Consider the following 19925-nt stretch of genomic DNA (forward strand, 5'->3'; position numbering starts at 1 on the left):
GTTCTCCCACTTGGAAATCATGGAGGGGTCTGAAATTGTCATCGTAGGTGCATGTCCACTGTGAGAGACATAATCTAAAAAAAAAAATCCAGAAATCACAATATATGATTTTTTAACTATTTATTTGTATGATACAGCTGCAAATAAGTATTTGAACACCTGTCTATCAGCTAGAATTCTGACCCTCAAAGACCTGTTAGTCTGCCTTTAAAATGTCCACCTCCACTCCATTTATTATCCTAAATTAGACGCACATGTTTGAGGTCGTTAGCTGCATAAAGACACCTGTCCACCCCATACAATCAGTAAGAATCCAACTACTAACATGGCCAAGACCAAAGAGCTGTCCAAAGACACTAGAGACAAAATTGTACACCTCCACAAGGCTGGAAAGGGCTACGGGGAAATTGCCAAGCAGCTTGGTGAAAAAAGGTCCACTGTTGGAGCAATCATTAGAAAATGGAAGAAGCTAAACATGACTGTCAATCTCCCTCGGACTGGGGCTCCATGCAAGATCTCACCTCGTGGGGTCTCAATGATCCTAAGAAAGGTGAGAAATCAGCCCAGAACTACAAGGGAGGAGCTGGTCAATGACCTGAAAAGAGCTGGGACCACCGTTTCCAAGGTTACTGTTGGTAATACACTAAGACGTCATGGTTTGAAATCATGCATGGCACGGAAGGTTCCCCTGCTTAAACCAGCACATGTCAAGGCCCGTCTTAAGTTTGCCAATGACCATTTGGATGATCCAGAGGAGTCATGGGAGAAAGTCATGTGGTCAGATGAGACCAAAATAGAACTTTTTGGTCATAATTCCACTAAACGTGTTTGGAGGAAGAAGAATGATGAGTACCATCCCAAGAACACCATCCCTACTGTGAAGCATGGGGGTGGTAGCATCATGCTTTGGGGGTGTTTTTCTGCACATGGGACAGGGCGACTGCACTGTATTAAGGAGAGGATGACCGGGGCCATGTATTGCGAGATTTTGGGGAACAACCTCCTTCCCTCAGTTAGAGCATTGAAGATGGGTCGAGGCTGGGTCTTCCAACATGACAATGACCCACAGCCAGGATAACCAAGGAGTGGCTCTGTAAGAAGCATATCTCAAGGTTCTGGCGTGGCCTAGCCAGTCTCCAGACCTAAACCCAATAGAGAATCTTTGGAGGGAGCTCAAACTCCGTGTTTCTCAGCGACAGCCCAGAAACCTGACTGACCTAGAGAAGATCTGTGTGGAGGATTTTAGATTATGTCTCTCACAGTGGACATGCACCTACGATGACAATTTCAGACCCCTCCAAGATTTCTAAGTGGGAGAACTTGCAAAATAGCTGGGTGTTCAAATACTTATTTTCCTCGCTGTATGTCATGTAAAGTTCTTTAGTGTGCTCGCATAATTGCAATGTGAAACCAAACCAAAACTTACCGAATGTATAAAATGTATCAAAACATGAAGTTTGGTTCGGACTTTGGTGCGGACTTTCATGTGTGAAAACGCCCTAAAATGCTAAATTTAGTATTACATTGGGTGTAAATGAATAGGCTTGAACTTGGTGCTGGAAACCCGAATAGTGACACCAGAATAAAAATATGCATGATTCTGAAGCTGAACAATACACAATACATATTGTCACTATCCACGGTACATATTGTTGTATTGCAATATATTGTGACACCGACACGATATATTGTTACACCCCTACTGGCCACATGTCTCAACCATTTGCAACACTAAATTTGAATATGTTGATGTGCCAATGACACTGAATGGAAAGTTCTTCAGTGAATAATGACTTAAATATCGGTCTATTCCTCACACAAAGCTATTGTATCGTGTCATCAGGAAACTTGGAATAGAGCTTACAAGTCACATGTACTAGTATTATTGTGCTTTATTGTCCTGTTTGGGACAAAAAAGCACAGCCCTGATTACTGCAGCTTTTGCTGTGTGGAAAAGAGCTGTATTGATGTTCTTCACAATTTTTCCTTTTGTGTAATAAAGCATGGGAACTCATACAGTTTTTGAATGGCATGAGCGTGAACAGATCATACCAATTTTAATGATTATTCTCTACTATTATTCTAGTCTCTGGTGGATATTGTTGGTAAGATACAGCACATGTCCAACACTGGCAAACCAAGCTGTACTATCAAGAAGGACTGTACCATCATCTCTGGACAAGGAGGGGTGGTGAAGGTCGAAAAACCTTTTGATGCCATGAACAACATTGTGGCCAATCTACTTCTTAATATCACCAGGTATTAAATCAGGGTTTCCGTGGATCTTAAATTAGATTTTTAAAATTTAAGGCCATAAAAAGTCTTAAAAAGTCTTATTTTTACTTATGAAAGGTCTTAAATTTTCGATGGCAATTTGACTTAGACATATCTAAATGTTTTCCAAATTAAAACTATCTAATTTAATAGCGTACTTTTTCATTTATTATTCTTTCTTTGTGGAGTTGCTTGTTATTTCGTCTGTCTCCTGCACGCGAAACAGGAGGAGAGAAGCAAGTTGGTAAATGTCAGTTCAATTGTAAGTTCATTCTTTGTGCGTAGTGGTGTGCAATGTGTATTGTCTATTATGATATTGTAATCATTGTTTTAACAATGTACGAGGCACTGTGAGCTGACATCGCTTTTGTCTCTCGTGCTTACTGCGTGATGTGTGCAGTTAGAGGTATGTTCCCAAATGAGTTTTTGTATTATATTTATATCATATTATGTTGTTATCATAGGCCTACAATATCACATCAGCAAGAGTGCCGTTTTCCGTGCACAATTGCAAATGTGATATTTATTTTATATAACAGTTAAATTAACAATAAATGAACATTGTGAGTTACATTTTATAAACAATATTTTCAATATTGTTTGTTTTCCCTTTACTTCACCGACGAGAATTTCAAAATGAAACCAGCAGAGTCTCAATGCAACAAACGGCGATGATTTTTTGACTGAAATCCGCATTTTGAACGAATCAATTTAATGATTCAATGAACAATCACTTGCTTCTTTCCTGAATGAATCAGCTGTTCGAACAAATCGGTTGAATGAATGACTCCCTCAACTCACTTATTAAGACAGTGACTTGCCGCCACCTTCTGGCAGTTTTAGTTTCACATTTAAAGTACCCTTTAATTAGAACGTTAAAATTAGAAATCAGTTCATATTTAAAAAAAAAAAACAATCTCATAGCTTTATTTATGCAATTGTAAATGCAGTGTATATAAATATATTAATGCCAGATCTGATGCCACTTCTGTGTTACCTCTGCACTGCAAAGATGGATTTTGATTTAATGATTTAATTTGACTGTTAACAGTAGTATTATGTTATTATTCTAATTTGAATGTTAGAATTTTACATAAAAGGTGATGCATACATCTACAAATGTCCATATATAGGTGAAAATGCCCCTGGAAATAAATTTAAGGTGGCAAATATTACCCCTTAATAAAAAATGTTAATTTCTGTCACTGTTGTGAACTGACCACTGCATAGAATATGAAAAATATGAATATCTTCGTCAGTCAGCTGTCAACAACATGCCTAAACCAGCCATGGCACCAAGCACAAAAACACAATCAGTAAAATATTATCTAATTATTATCAACAAAACTTTGAAAATATCGAGACATATTTTGTCAATATTGCACACCCCTAATGCACGGTATTAATTTTGATTTCTTCGGGTCTTAAAAAGCCTTAAATTTGACTTTAAAAAGTGTGCAGAAACCCTGTAAATCATGTGCCAAAAAAAGGGGAAATGCTTGTGCTTTATGCAGTAGTGGAAGTGTAGTGAAACCTTCATTAGGAATTAAAAGAGAAGTACATAATAAGAGGAATGCTTTTCACACAAAAATACACTTTTGAAGAGGAATCACAGTACTTATTTACAGTACTTATATACGTAATTATTTTGTGCACAATAATTGAGATTAATAGAAATTGGATGCATTTCACGCCTGACTTTATAGATTCAATATTTTAATCTTGATTCACACACTTATCTTGAAATTAAGCATACACCATTTATCTTGTTTAACACATTTATTTTGTCATTATTTGCTATATCCAGCAAAGTAAACCAAGGTAAATTGTGGTGTTTTCCCAAAAAGGCCACTTGGAGACTCCAAAAGGAGACTAAATTATATAAGAAGTCTATGTAATTTATAAATTTGTGCACACCAAAGCACCCATGAAACAAAAACATTACAGATTTTCTTACATACATGGTTTGTGCATCAATAAAACTTGCGTGCATGCTTACTGTACATCACCGCAATCGTCTTTACTTTGATTGCAATCCTGCAATCTTCATCAATCAAAACTTTACTAGCTAGAAGCTGATTTTTATGTAAATTTAAAAGTAGTTATAAAAATAAAGTTTATAGAAAGTAATGGAACTGGTAATCTGTTATCTTTGATTCTTTTTTATCTTTCTGTCTAGAGATTTGATCACCCATTTAATTCGATTTGATTTCTTCTCTTGCAGTTCAGCACGTTTTGAGGGCTCTCTCAACATGGATCTGAATGAGATAGCCATGAACCTGGTACCGTTCCCGCGTTTACACTACCTCGTGCCCAGTCTAACTCCTCTCTACACACTTGCAGATGTCAACGTACCACCACGCAGGTTTGTCATTATACATTTGCAGTCATTTTTACCCAGTTTCACCTCATCTGCTCTTACACCTGCCTTTTTCACCATCAATTCGGTACTCACGCACTATGATCTGTGCGCCCAGCCGCACATACAGAGAGTGGGGTTTCCTCTTTCGCATCTCAATGCGTTTGAATGGACTAGGGATGCGATGATTATAGTCTGAGGAATAATCACGGTTTCACAATTATCACAATTATTATGCATTAATTATTTTCACAACACTACCACAGGGTTTCCGCTGGGCATTAAAAAGCATTAAAAGTCGTTAAATGGATTTTGCGAAAATTAAGGCCTTAAATGGCATTAAAAAGCATTACATTTTAATTCTACAGGCATTAAAAATGTAGATAGTTTTGAAGAAAATTGTATATTATCAATTAGCAATATAGCCTTCATAATTAATAATTTTTATTTGCTGTTGCAAAATATGTACGTGAGTGTGATAAACACGTGGAACCGGTTTGCTAATTGCTTCCGGCCGGAGCAGAATTGCCGTGATGTGGAGGTGACGCGGGCATTTTGTACAGCAGGAATAACAGGAATAAAACTTTAGAGCTGAACTCTGCAGGACTGAAGTTGATCCTGCCACAGAAGCTTTAGTGTCTTATGTCATCATCAAGTGAATAAGTGAATGCTGTGCTGTGTTTCTGTAGGCTGGATCAGATGTTCTCAGATGCATTCAGTAAGGATCATCAGCTGATCAGAGCCGACCCCAAACACAACCTGTATCTGGCCTGTGCTCTTATGCTGCGTGGAAATGTTCAGATGTCAGATCTGCGCCGGAATATTGAGCGGTTTGTTTGGCCCATTATTCCATTTGTTTAGCCTTCTGTCTATTTTTTTTCATCCATATCTTTTGTATTCTCACAAAACCTAATAATCTGCCTCGCTGTCCACATGCAGCTGGTTTCTAAGGCAGCATCCTAACCTCTTCATCGGCGCTCACACATGTTCCTCAAGTGAACTCATTCCAATAAAACCTGTTTACACCTGGCATTACATCCATTATTATTTTTGACAGAGAGAGAATAAAATAATAAAAATAAAGTCTTTGATGTCAGTTGGGTTACCAAAATGAAGGGAAAATAAATAGTTAGCAAGAAACACATTAGTGCATTTTATAGGGTTAGTTCTCACAAAAATTAAATAAACCAATGAAATCAATAAATCCTCATGTTATTCCGAATCCATAAGACTTGTTCATCTACGAAACACAAATTAAGTTTTTTTTTTTTTTTTTAGATATACCCTGAGAGCTTTCTTTTCATCCATTCACCTTAAACTTTGAACCTTCAAAGACATTGTAAAAGTAATCCTGATGAATCGAGCAGTTTAATCAAAGTCTTTGGAAGAGACATGATAACTTTATATAATGAACAGATCTAATCTAGGCATTTATTCACATATAAACATTGTTCAATGAATATTAAAAATGGTAAACGGAATAATATAATAATAATAATAACTTTATTCTTATATAGCGCCTTTAAAGCAGCTTCTCAAGGCGCTTTACATACTAGAACAAGCAAATTTAAAATACAACAATACAAAAAATACAATACAACAATACACACACAAAAAAAAAAAAAAAAAAAAATCAAGTAAAAGCTAACCTAAAAAAATGCGTTTTTAAAAGAGATTTGAAATTACTTAGAGACTGTGCATCTCTGATATTTGGAGGAAGAGCATTCCAAAGCCTAGGAGCATATGATGAGAAAGCCCTGTCCCCCACAGTACGCAATCGAGTCTGTGGGACCGCCAATAGACCAGCTTGTGAAGAGCGTAAATGACGCTTGGGTGTGTATAAAGTTAAAAGCGCAGACAGATATTGAGGTGCCAAACCATGCAGTGCCTTATATGTGAGCATAAGGATTTTAAAATCGACTCGGAACCTGACCGGGAGCCAGTGCAAAGACTTTAAAATCGGTGTAATATGCTCATTTCTCCTGATTCCAGTCAAAATCCTAGCAGCAGAATTTTGTACACTTTGTAATTTGTTAAGTGTGGTTTTAGGGACCCCAGCAAGAAGTGCATTGCAGTAGTCAATGCGGGAAAAAACAAAGGTATTAATAAGCCTTTCAGTCACCGAGAGGGATAACATAGAGTGAAGTCTAGCAATGTTTCTGAGATGAAAAAAAGAGTTTTTAACAATGTACCGCACATGAGAGTCAAAGGACAGACTAGAATCAAATATAACTCCCAAGTTTTTTAATTTAGTTTGTGCCTCCAAATCAGAGCCATCTATGTTTAAAATTAGTGAACCAGCCTTACGAAGCTGATGAGGGGTGCCAATAAGCAAGACCTCAGTCTTATCACTGTTGAGACACAAGAAATTTTGGGACATCCATGTTTTTATCTCAGAAATATAGTGTGTTAAAAAAGGAACATCCAGATTTTGACCAGGTTTGGAGTGAATATAAATCTGAGTGTCATCTGCATAAAAGTGATAATTAAGCCCAAGTGATCTTAGTAGCAGTCCAAGTGGAAATATGTACATGCTAAAAAGTAACGGGCCTAGAATTGAACCTTGAGGAACACCCGTACGGACAGAGCCGATCTCAGACCGAAAACCACTCATACAGACGAACTGTTTACGATCAGAGAGGTAAGATCTGAACCAGGTTAAAACAATCTCAGAAACACCAAAGACAGTTTCCAGACGGTTGAGTAAAAGATTGTGATTGACAGTATCAAAAGCGGCACTAAGATCAAGGAGGATAAGAATAGAAAGAGAACCAGAATCTGAGGCTATTAACAGATCATTGGTGACCTTGACCAAGGCTGTCTCAGTACTATGAAATTTCCGAAAACCAGACTGAAGGGGCTCAAAAAGATTATTTACTGTGAGATGACTGTGTAGCTGCAAAGCCACAACACGTTCCAAAATTTTTGCCACAAATGGAAGATTTGATATAGGGCGATAATTATTTAAATTATCCAAATCTGCGTCATGCTTCTTCGGAACAGGCGTTACAGCAGCAGTTTTCAATGCTGCTGGGACAACACCAGAACACAAAGATTCATTGACAATGCCAAGAACAGCTGGGCACAGTGAGTCAAAACAAGATTTAAACAAGCTTGTAGGGAGGGGATCAAGTAAGCAAGTGGTGACTTTCATACATGATACCACACTAGTGAGCAGCTCAGAGTCAACTTCAGAAAAGGTAGTAAAGGATGTGCCAGAGAAACTAGGCAAGCAAAGTACAGAAGAAGAACCAGGTATAGCATGAATGATTTTATAAACATTGTCAATTTTAGAGCAAAAAAAATGAAGAAAGTCATTACACACCTGATTTGAGACAGGCAGAGAGGTACCAACATTACATGTGAGAAGTCTGTTTATAGTATGAAAGAGATGCCTTGGATTTCTTTGATTATTATCTATTATCTGAGAATAATAAACAGATCTGGCAGACTCAATTGCAGATCTATATTCCCCCAAGTGATCTTTCCAGGCTTGATAAAACACATTCAGGCCTGAGTCACGCCACTTGCGCTCCAATTTACGGCAAGCTGCTTTCCTAAAACGCAGGTCGTCATTATACCAAGGGGCAGAACGAGTAAAAGAGACTCTGCGTGACTTCAAGGGAGCAAGAGAATCTAAATTAGAAGCAAGAACAGTATTCAGGTGTAAAATCTTATCTTCCAGAGGAGCTGACGGAAGACCACTAAGAGAGGAAACAACAGAGTCTGCAAAGTCTGACGGATTAATTGATTTCCATTTACGGAAATTAACAGAGTGTGAGGGAGACACAGAAGGAAGAGGCAGGTCTAGATTAAAAAAGATTGCCAGATGATCAGAGAGACCAATATCAACTGAACACTGCTGTGATACAATTGACCCTTCGCAGGGAGCTTGATTGACAGGCGATCTAACCAATCATAATCCGCCATCCGCCATTTTGTCCGACAAAGCAGTCAGGAGAGATAGCAGATTAACATGGGAGAATTTGAACTTGAAAAACGGAATGTACTGACGCCTTTCCGCGGTTAAAACAACATTCCTTCTTATGTTCATTCATGTTTATTTGATGCTATATATTAACTAGAAGGAAGAGATGATCGGTTCACGAGCAGCTTTAACTGATGCTCTACAGCGATCTGTCAGACACATTTAAGAGCCACAAAACGGTATGTATCGTTTAAATTTCTTTTAAAAAATGACCACATTTGAAAGGTGAGACTTTGTTTATTATGTCTAATATCAAAAGTAACCGAAAAGTAACCTGGTCCGTCCTGTCTGTCAGCGTGTTGTCAGTCTCCTCTCTGCTCCGCGATGTATTTTTCACTGCGTGAGAACATGGTGTGGCGTGAGAGCAGCGTAGCTTGTCGGGCATAGCGACAGTAACTAAGGGGGGCGGGTCTCTGCGAAGGGTCAATTGCTTCGTTTGCAATCACAAGGTCTAATGTATGACCTTTGTTATGTGTAGGGCCACTGATAAACTGTTTAAGATTAAAACAGTCTAATAGAAATAGGAAGTCCTTTGCCATCACACAGTCATTTTCATCAATGTGTATGTTGAAGTCCCCTAGAATGAGGATTCTCTTAAATTTATAACACAACATTGACAATAAATCAGCAAACTCAGTCATAAAAGCTTCATTTGCCTTTGGTGGTCGATAGACAGTAACGATAGTAATTGCCTTTGGAGCAGAGATATTCAAAACAAGGCATTCAAATGTTGAGAACTGTGGTACACTCACAGCGCTGATGTTTGATTGTAGATTATGAACCACAATAATGCCCCCACCTCGACCAGTAGGTCGCGGGAGATCAAACAGTCCATAACCCTCAGGAGTGATCTGGTTGAAGAGTAGACCGTCGTTTTGTTTATGCCAAGTTTCAGTTAAAAACAATAAGTCCAGTTTTCGCTCTGCGATGATATCCGATAAAAGCAGGGCTTTATTGTTTACTGAGCGTGCATTGAGCAACGCAGCATTTACGGGGCTCTGGCACATCGCAGAATGCAACTCTGATCGAATGAACGAAGATAAGTTACTCAAGACTGCACCAGTACGAAACGAGCTTTTAGCCTGACGCCGACACATAGGCACGTAGATGTTGTTAGAGGAAGAGAGGCCATATCTGCGGCCAAAACTCCGATGTATGTACCGTCTTTGTCTCAGCAGGCCAGCGTTACGACAGAGTTCATAAGCATCTTTTTGTAAATAATAGTTAATACTTAATGAGCCCAATAGTTTTTGGGGTCCTTGAGATGTTCTGACATGCCCTGACATTTGTGCTTTTTTCAGTTGCTTATAAACATATCAATGGCAAAAAAAAATTACACTCTATTTAGCACAAACAGGACTACCATAATATGTGAGGCACATGTATGTACATGTTTTCATTTTTGAGAGAATAATGTTTATGCATGGTTATTGAAAAAACTAAAAATGAAAGTTTCTGAAATAAGGCCACAAAACACATACTAAATATGTGTCAATAAGACTTTTGACTAATGGATGTCATCGCCTAGAGTTTTTTCTTCAAAATGATGTGAAAATCATCCTGCCTAATCATTCACATAAAACGATACATTGATTTAAGTTTTGCGAAACACTTTTAGTTTGGAAAGCCAATATGCAGATGGGGCGTAAACGCTCCAACAGCATCATGCATATTTAGTAGTTCACACCTGATTAGACAATGCCCCTGCATACTTAATGAGCCATTCATTCAGGTGTGTCACCTATAGCTAACTTAAATATACAAGCTTCATAAAAATGATCATTCTAGAAGAAAATTTCAGATGGCATTTAGAGGCTTTTGCATCTGAACTCTTCATATATATATACACACACACACACAAGAAAAAAATATTTACTTGTTTACATCTACCTTATAAATATATATTTTTTATTCAAAAGGTTACAATTACAACAATTCAAGTGTAATCTTTCTTTTTAAAAACTAAAGTATACAAAACGTATTATTTGATGACTTTATTTTTTATATTTTTTGATATTTTTCCTCATCTCAGTATAGCAATAGAGTTTGCTAAAAGCTGTTCATTCAATACAGCAGTATTTGAAAATCGATAATATTTTGTAAAATTACATTTATATTTGCATTTATGTCAAAACCTAGACACTTTATTTCAACATATTTCAGTCGATTTTACTCATCTCAGTATAGCAATACAGTTTGCTAAAACATCATCATTCATTCACACACGCGATTTAAATTTAAACTGTCTTTTTGTGAGCTGTGGTAAACAGCGCGCATCTCTGCCGTTCATTCATTCATAAACAGAAACCCGATTCACGTGAGAAGGAAAAAAACTTACTACACCATTCCTCAGCTCGCTCCTCGATATACCCGCACTTCTGAGGGACATTTTCCATTATTATTATTCCTCACAGCGCTGTGAGACAGTGTAAACAAGTAGGCTACAATGATCTGATTCAACTTGTTTTCTCGAGCTGATATGGGGGCGTTCACAGTTTGCACGGATTGCTCAGTCATTTGCGTTTGAATAGCGCGCGCTTTCCGAGGGCGGAGTCACATTACAAGTAATTAGATGAGATGAGAACGACTGACATCTCGCTCTTTTCTTACAGATTACATGAACTGAGAATATTTGTTTTTTATATAAATTACTTCATTTAAAAGAAGAGAATTCAAGCTTCATGCCTGTGTGTCTGTATGTCTGTTTGACTGAGTATTCGCTGAGTTACAGTTCATTTTCGGACGCGTTTCAGAATGGACTACACGGACAGAGAGAAGGCAGAAGTCGCTTCGTGTTTATTTTTCTTTATTTGGCAAAAAGCACAACACTTTGTTTTTATTGTGAGTATACACAAAAATAATACACATTTAACAGAATCGATTGATGTATGAAACTCCTATGGAAAATCAAAGTCAACAGAGTATTTATGAGTTTCTTTTACACTGATAAAAAAAAAAGCGAGCTGGTATCGCCGGCGATACCGTCGACCTCAGGGGGTTAAAGGTGCCTTGTGTAATGTCCGCCAAAAAATCAATTCATACTCCACATTCCATACCAGATGGGGGCAGTATACCTCCAGAAAGTGAGTTGGTCTACTCTAGAGTAACAACCGAGAAACGGCATAGTCTCTATGCTCCGCCCCTACCTTCACAGTGATTTTGAAATATTAAATTCAATTAAATTCAAATTTATTTGTATAGCGCTTTTCACAATACATATTGCTTCACAGAAAGTGCATTTCAGAAATGTACATAGAAAAATACAGTTAGTTAATCATGTATTAATTTAGGGCATAAACATATCGCCAGCGTCGAGTCGTCTCTTCACAGGCTTCGAGTCGTCTCTCTACACGGGTGTTGGGGCATCTGTAGTTTCAATGGGAGGCTGGATACAAACTGGAGCTGACGATCTGTATTTACCTTGGCACTAGCGTCCCGAGATAACAACAGAAAAGCAGATGGGAAATAATTAGCGTAGCTGCTGTTCATAATATTAATGCTTTCAATCTGATTCAACTGTAGTAGGCTATAAAAGGTATAATATGACATCTTCAAGCTACTCCCCTTCACCTTTACCAGTGAATATGTTCATATTCGTTTTGTTCATATTACATTTTTATTGTTAGTTTGAATTACATTAATTTGACAGACAGCATTCGCTGATGTTGACCAAGCTAGCGCCAACATAACCAGAGCTGCCAACTCTCACGCATTCACCGTGAGACACACGCAATTGACACTTTTCACACGCTCTCACGCCACACATCAATTTTCTCACGCAAAGAAAAATCGCGAAGCAAAGAGGACACGGAGACCGACAGACTAGACAGAGCAGGTTAGTTATGATATAAAAAAATCTCAGCTCTCAGATTCTGTCAATTTTATTACGTTTTGGCGCTTGTAAATGTTACACGACAGATCCCTAGCGCACGTGAACCGATCATCTCTACTAATAGTAAAAAAAACACGAACACTGTTGAAAGATACAGTAGGCTAGGCTACGACTTACCAAAATGTATTCCTCATACATAATATCGACCAATCAGTGTTTTTTATCAGCGTGAAGAGGTCAATAACATAGCTGGAGAACAATTATGTCAGATTTACCTCAGGAAAGCCATTTAATAAACATAATATAGGTCATGTAGTTGGCAAGAAAAAAAGAGCTATAGAGATTGTGCTATATATGTGTACTATATTACAATACTATATTTATGTACATTATATATACGTTTATCGAACAGCCTTCGATACATTTCTATGTTATAACTTCCCGAAAAAACTACACAAACATATAAAACAAACTTCTAACGAAATACTAACAGCATCTTACTTACCAATCCAAAAGAAATGTAGCAAGTTCGGAGTCGAACCTCATTTCTTTCATGTCCATTAGTTGTCTAGTTCTGTTCCTTTTTTTTATCAGATTTTATTTGAATGTAGTAGTGGGCTGTACTTTCCACACGATTGACATCAGGTTCAAGTACGCCCACAAGCCATGCGAGTTATTCGTGTATTGCATGTTTGGCTGGTGGTTATGTTGCCCGCATACCGCCTCCCATGGCCGAAACTGGTATTACGACACCTGTCGGGCCGTGGCTAGTAATGCTAATGCTAATTCAGGTTGATATCTCTGCAGCACTATAACTTGTCATTTTTTTTATGACATCATCGCCCTTATTTCTTCTCATTCTTTTGATGCGTGTAGCTCATTTTTTGGATATTTTTAACTCAATTCTGACACATGGCACCTTTAACCCCCTGAGGTCGACGGTATCGCCGGCGATACCAGCTCGCTTTTTTTTTATCAGTGTAAAAGAAACTCATGAATACTCTGTTGACTTTGATTTTCCATAGGAGTTCCATACATCAATCGATTCTGTTAAATGTGTATTATTTTTATGTATACTCACAATAAAAACATAGTGTTGTGCTTTTCGACAAATAAAGAAAAATAAACACGAAGCGAGTTCTGCCTTCTCTCTGTCCGTGTAGTCCATTCTGAAACGCGTCCGAAAATGAACCATAACTCAGTGAATACTTCTCACACATACAAGTGATATATGTCTTTATGAAGCTTGAAATCTCTTCTTTTAAATGAAGTAATTTATATAAAAAACAAATATTCTCATCTTGTGAAATCTGTATTAAAAGAGAGCGATTCCAGTCGACCTAATTAGAGCTAATTCAAATGTAATGTGACTCCGCCCACGGAGAGCGCACGCTATTCAAACGCAAATGGCTGAGGTAATCCGCGCAATCCTGTGAACGCCCCCATCAGCTCGAGAAAACCAAAACACAAGTTTATTCAGAACATTACTTGCTTACACCGTCTTGCAGCGCTGTGAGGAATAATGAGGAATACGAGGAATACGAGCTGAGGAATACTAGTAAGTTTTTCCTTCTCGGGTTTCTGTTTATTGACGAATGAACGGCATGCGCTCTGTTTTTTCTCCATTATGGACGCGAGCTCTAAAAAAAAAAAACACTAAAAGACTTTCAAACTTTCACAGAGACCTCAAAACAGAAAGTACAAATCCTTTCTTTAAAACGAATTTCGTTTTGTATCAATTGTATCTTAATTTTAATAATTTTTTCACTAACAACTTTCCTGGATTTAAAGTAAATAAGCCTATCGTCAACGAATGATGATGTTTTAGCAAACTGTATTGCTATACTGAGATGAGTAAAAATCTATATATAAAATAGCCTAATATTTTTGTCAAAAATAAAGTCATCAACTAAGATGTTAGCTGTTCCAATGTTGGCTATATTCAAAGTAATGAATACATAGATAAAATGTAGGCCTATAATCTTTTTTTTTTTTTACAAAGAAAGAGTACACTTGAAATATTGTTGAAATTGTAATTATTGTTGTAATTGTAACCTTTTTAATAAAATAGCACAACATATGTACAAGATAGATGTAAGCAAAATCTTAAATGGTCAATATAAGTCTTCTTCTAAATATCTTTTGTCCAAGCATTGTGGCTCAGCCAGTTTCACACCTGTGTGAATGGCTCATCATTATGCAGAGTGGGTGGTAATTCAGGTGAAAACCACTCCTCGTTCACGCCCCCTCGCATATTGGCTTTCCAAGCAAAACCTGTTTTACATCAATTTAAATCAATGTATGGTTTTATTTGAACGATAAAGCAAGACTATTTTCACATAATTTTGAAGAAAAAACTATAGGCGACGACATCCATTGGTCAAAAGTCTTATTGACACATATTTACTATGTGTTTTGTGGCCTTATTTCAGAAATTTTAGTTTTTATTTTTTTCAATATCCACGCATAAACATTATTCTCTCAAAAATTAAAACATGTACATACACGTGGCTCACATATTATGGTAGCCCTGTTTGTGCTTTATAGAGTGAATTTACACCTTTGCCATTAATATGTTTATAAGCAACTGAAAAAAGCACAAATGTAAGAGCATGTCAGAACATCTCAAGGGCCCAGAAAACCGCTCAGACTCCAGAGGGTTAATGCCAGAGGTAATAGAGGAGGGCTTGGCAACTCTGGCCCTCGAGATCCACTTTCCTTCAGAGTTTAGCTCAAACCCTGATCAAACTCACATGCCTGTAGTTTTATAGTGATCCTAAAGACCTTCATTAGCTTGTTCATGTGTGTTTGATTAGGGCTAAACTGTGCAGGAAAATAGATCTCGAGGGCCAGAGTTGGCCAGCCCTGTAACAAAGTCTTACCCAAGCATGTCGACACAATAATCCTAATAAGCATAAAAATACAAGGTGCACAAATTGGGGTGAAGTAGTCATCATTAAAACTATATAGATATTTTTTTGTACTTAAAGCTGTGGTATGTAACTTTTTTGTTAAAAAACAAACAGTTATTGAGCAAGCAGATCAGAAATCTACGTTGGCCGAGAAGTGCAAAACAAACCACAGTTCTGAAAACAAAGCAACAAATTTATAAATGCAATGGAAAGACTAAAAACAAATGAACAAATCAGAAAACAGAATGACAAATCTGAAAACAAAATAACAAGTCAGAAAACACAAAGACAAGTCAGACAAAATGGAAAAGGCAGGTATATGTGTCGAATGGAATACTGACCGCTGATTGGACGAGACATCTGTCAATCAGGACATGCAGAAAGTAAAGCCGATTGCGGCAGGAGAAAGTCGATTTGCATGTGTAAATATTAGAGCTGTCTATTTAACCGGCTAATTTAGTGCAATTATTATGGAGAAAAAAACAACTTTTCATATTAAAATCTTCTTACCACTATCTGGTTTGGTCAGACAAAATTATAAAAGAACTCGATCTGGTAAAGTGGGAGAGTGGCATGTAGCAATAACAGCAGATTTAGCTTTTGACGCGAACGACCTGAGTTCGAGTCTCCCTCGAGTGACAAATTGTAATTCACAATATTAACTTCTTGTTTATTGATCTGTATAAAATTAATATCACATGTGGAAAAAACAGCACTCTTGCTTGTGTGCTTAACTATAGGCTACCATATTATATAAGACAAAAGCTCATGCAGGGGCATTGCCCCTATATCTGGAATTGTAGGGGCATTATAACTGCATTCTAATAGTGTTTGTTTGTTTTTTGCAAAGTGAGAGACGTACTCAATAATGTCAGCTCGCAGCCTTGCACATAATAAAAAAAATATATATTATCGTAGTCAATACAGCTAATATTTACACATGCACACGCAAATCGACTTTCTCCTGCCGCAGTCGGCTGTACTTTCTGCATGTCTTGATTGACAGATGTCTTGTCCAATCAGCGGTCAGTATTCCATTCACCACATATACCTGCCTTTTCCGTTTTGTCTGACTTGTCGTTGTGTTTTCTGATTTGTTATTTTGTTTTCGGAATTGTTATTGTGTTTTCTAACTTGTTCATTTATTTTTAGTCTTTCAATTACGTTTATAAATTTGTTTTGTTTTCAGGGATGCAGTACTTATAATTTAAAGGTGCAGTAAGCGATTTCAGAGAATCATTGTTGAACACTGTTGATATTTAGGGTGTTTTCACGCCTAGTTCATTTGAACCCTCCAAATGCTCTCGGAGCGGTTTAGCGTGTATATGTGAACAAACCAAGTGATCTCAGACCCCCCTAAAGGGACCAAAAAGCGAACCGTACTCAGACCACCTCAGGGGGTGGTTTGAGTACGGTTCGTTTGTGGGTCCGTTTGTGGTTCGATTTCTTTGTGATATGTGAAAGCTATGAGGTCCCGGTCCACTTTGCGTTTCGTTTCAACATAAGTACTGCTTTTGAAGAAATATCGTACTATTGTGCTACAGTTTATTCTATGCAGTTCTGGCGCCTCCGTCCCAACATACTGTACAACACGAAATACATTCACTTCACATGTTAACGTAGCGGTAGAGTTACTCTCACGTGACACTGCAGTTATTCACAGTCATGTGCGTAATTTGCATGCTTGAATAAATGCATAACATAATGTTGCATAACATTTCATTCGCGTGCTGTTCTGTATGGAGGGCATTTTCTGCCAAATTTAAATAAATAAATTAAATGATTAAAATGAAAATTAAAACCAGATTAACGATTTCATTACAGAAAACAGTACGCAAAATATGTGACAAAATTGAGAATGAAATTAAATTATTTCATTTTCACAGCATTATCCCTGTCAAATTGAAAAATAAAATGCAATTGGTGATTTCACATTTCATTTTCACTACAGTCTCGAGGCAAGACTGCCAAATATTAAAATGAAAAGCCAAACGTGAAAAAGAAAGTACAAATGCAGTTTTTACAATGCTCTTTAGTAACGCTCACGCAATAATAGTGACACAATTCAAATACAAATGTAAATTTTCGTTTTCATTTTAATTCCTCTTTTATTTCAGTTTTCATTTTCGTTTTCATTTTCAAAGACAACCTGCATGCAAATTCTGTTAATGAGTGGGTGTGGCTTATTCTAGTAACGGCGCTGAGACACGCCTTCTGTAAAGCGAAGTCATCGACGTCCGTGTGCATGAGTTGAATGTGTGAAACGAAATTATTTAAATAATATAGTAATCGAGACGACGAGATATGGCGAAATCTGTTAGTGAGCTTTTGCGGGAAGCTGCTGCAGCATTAGAACATGGAAACAACCAGCCTGACCATGTTAGTTATGATGTTAGACTCAGACTAGACCATAATCGACGATGAGGTTCATTCGTGTATTAGGCTGTTTTGGAAATTCAACTATTTGGGTGTACAAAGGTCTTAGTAACACAATTTCTACAACAATTATAGCCAGACATTAATACCCACTACCGAGAACCTCGGACAATGTTTCATATTTGCGTCGTGCCTAACAACGCCCTTCAGCCGTGACTTATTCAGATACAGCACTAGCCTGTATCTGTCCGCTGTTTAACTGTTACGTGTCTTTTGGTTATTTTAAGTTTGTGTACAAAAATAATCACAATGCTGATTTTCATTTCCAGTAACAACTTCTGGATGAGACCGAGAAAGCGAGTGTACCTGCATTTACAGTAGACTAGATATTTCCTTCAGGTCAGTCCTATATTCATAATAAAAAATCCGTTTGAATACCCGGTGTGATATCTTGTACTTTTAACAGTTAATAGGGGTTGTCCGTGCCTATAGTCATGTCAGTTGCGTCTTTCTTCTCCGTGATCACAAGTTTGAGTCATTTCAAAAGTCTTCTCTACTGACTGACTGACTCACTCATTAAGACAGTCTTTGTCTCCATCTAATGGAGAAATAATGTAACTTCTTCTGTTGCAAATGGTCAGGGACTATTTTTTTTTCTCCAGCGGAAGGAATTGGCTTTTAGTGATTCATTTTACTTCATGAAAGTTGCATATATACATATGTTTCGGGATTAATATTTGTATTGCGTGGTAACCGTTTTATAAAAGCAATAAGGTAGGCTACTCTAGGCTAGTGCTGTATCTGAATAAGTCACGGCTGAAGGGCGTTGTTAGGCACGACGCGAATGAAACATTGGCCGAGGTTCTCGGTTAAAGCCAGTGGGTATTAATGTCTGGCTATAATTGTTGTAGAAATTGTGTTACTAAGACTTCTGTACACCCAAATAGTTGAATTTCCAAAACAGCCTAATACATGAATGAACCTCATCGTCGATTATGGTCTAGCCTGAGTCTAACATCATAACTAACATGGTCAGGCTGGTTGTTTCCATGTTCTAATGCTGCGGCAGCTTCCCGCAAAAGCTCACTAACCGATTTCGCCATATCTCGTCGTCTCGATTACAATATAATCACATTTAAATAATTTTGTTTCACACATTAAACTCATGCGGGACGTCGACGACTTCGCTTTACAGAAGGCGTGTCTCAGCGCCGTTACTAGAATAAGCCACACCCACTCATTAACATAGAATTTGCATGCAGGTTGTCTTTGAAAATGAAAACGAAAATGAAAACTGTGAAATAAAAGAGGAATTAAAATGAAAACGAAAATTTACATTTGTATTTGAATTGTCACTATTATTGCGTGAGCGTTACTAAAGAGCATTGTAAAAACTGCATTTGTAGTTTCTTTTTCACGTTTGGCTTTTCATTTTAATATTGGCAGTCTTGCCTCGAGACTGTAGTGAAAATGAAATGTGAAATCACCAATTGCATTTTATTTTACAATTTGACAGGGATAATGCTGTGAAAATGAAATCATTTAATTTCATTCTCAATTTTGTCACATATTTTGCGTACTGTTTTCTGTAATGAAATCGTTAATCTGGTTTTAATTTTAATCATTTAATTTATTTATTTAAATTTGGCAGAAAATGCCCTCCATAGTTCTGAGTGCGTACACACGTAGCGCTCGCACTCTAGAACTCACTCACAAGCTAAGTACGGAGTACTGAGCTAAGTTATCTTTTCGCGTCTTGTTTCGCGTCTTTTTCGCGTCTTGTTGGGCTTAAACTGTCAAATACACAAAAAAAAAAAAAAAAAAAAACATAAACACAGTCGGTTCTAAAGTGAAAGTATAAAAAAATATAAACAGATGCGTGTCTTTAACCGTTCTGCGTGAGCTCTTAAAGTGGCAGCAACCAAATAATACACATGCTGCCTTTAGTCCTTAATTAAAACAACAAAAGAGAAAATCACTCACTGATCTTCACTGAAAAACTTTAGTAGCTTAAATAAGAATCAATGTATAATTTTTAAAGTGAAGTCTGTAGCTTTTTATTTAAAAATGTTTTTTTTTAATGTATTATTTATTAATTTGCAAAATGGTGAAAACAACATGAAAAGAATTGTGATAAAATAATGAATCGTCATTTTCCTGAAAAAGTCATGATATGATATTTTT

General features: G+C 37.2%; 1 protein-coding gene across 3 annotated transcripts in view; it reads left to right on the plus strand.

The window, feature by feature from the left end:
• The window catches only part of tube1 (tubulin, epsilon 1), a 212764-nt gene that overhangs the window by 178132 nt on the left and 14707 nt on the right, over positions 1-19925 (plus strand). For all 3 annotated transcript variants that reach the window (XM_084091129.1, XM_084091128.1, XM_084091127.1), the window contains exons 8-10: positions 2087-2259; positions 4499-4639; positions 5323-5463. In XM_084091129.1, the coding sequence (XP_083947255.1) occupies positions 2087-2259; positions 4499-4639; positions 5323-5463 (455 nt within the window). The remainder of the gene's footprint in view (positions 1-2086; positions 2260-4498; positions 4640-5322; positions 5464-19925) is intronic.

This window comes from Abramis brama (assembly GCF_963993115.1).
Source record: "Abramis brama genome assembly, chromosome: 18".
Taxonomy (NCBI): Eukaryota; Metazoa; Chordata; class Actinopteri; order Cypriniformes; family Leuciscidae; genus Abramis; species Abramis brama.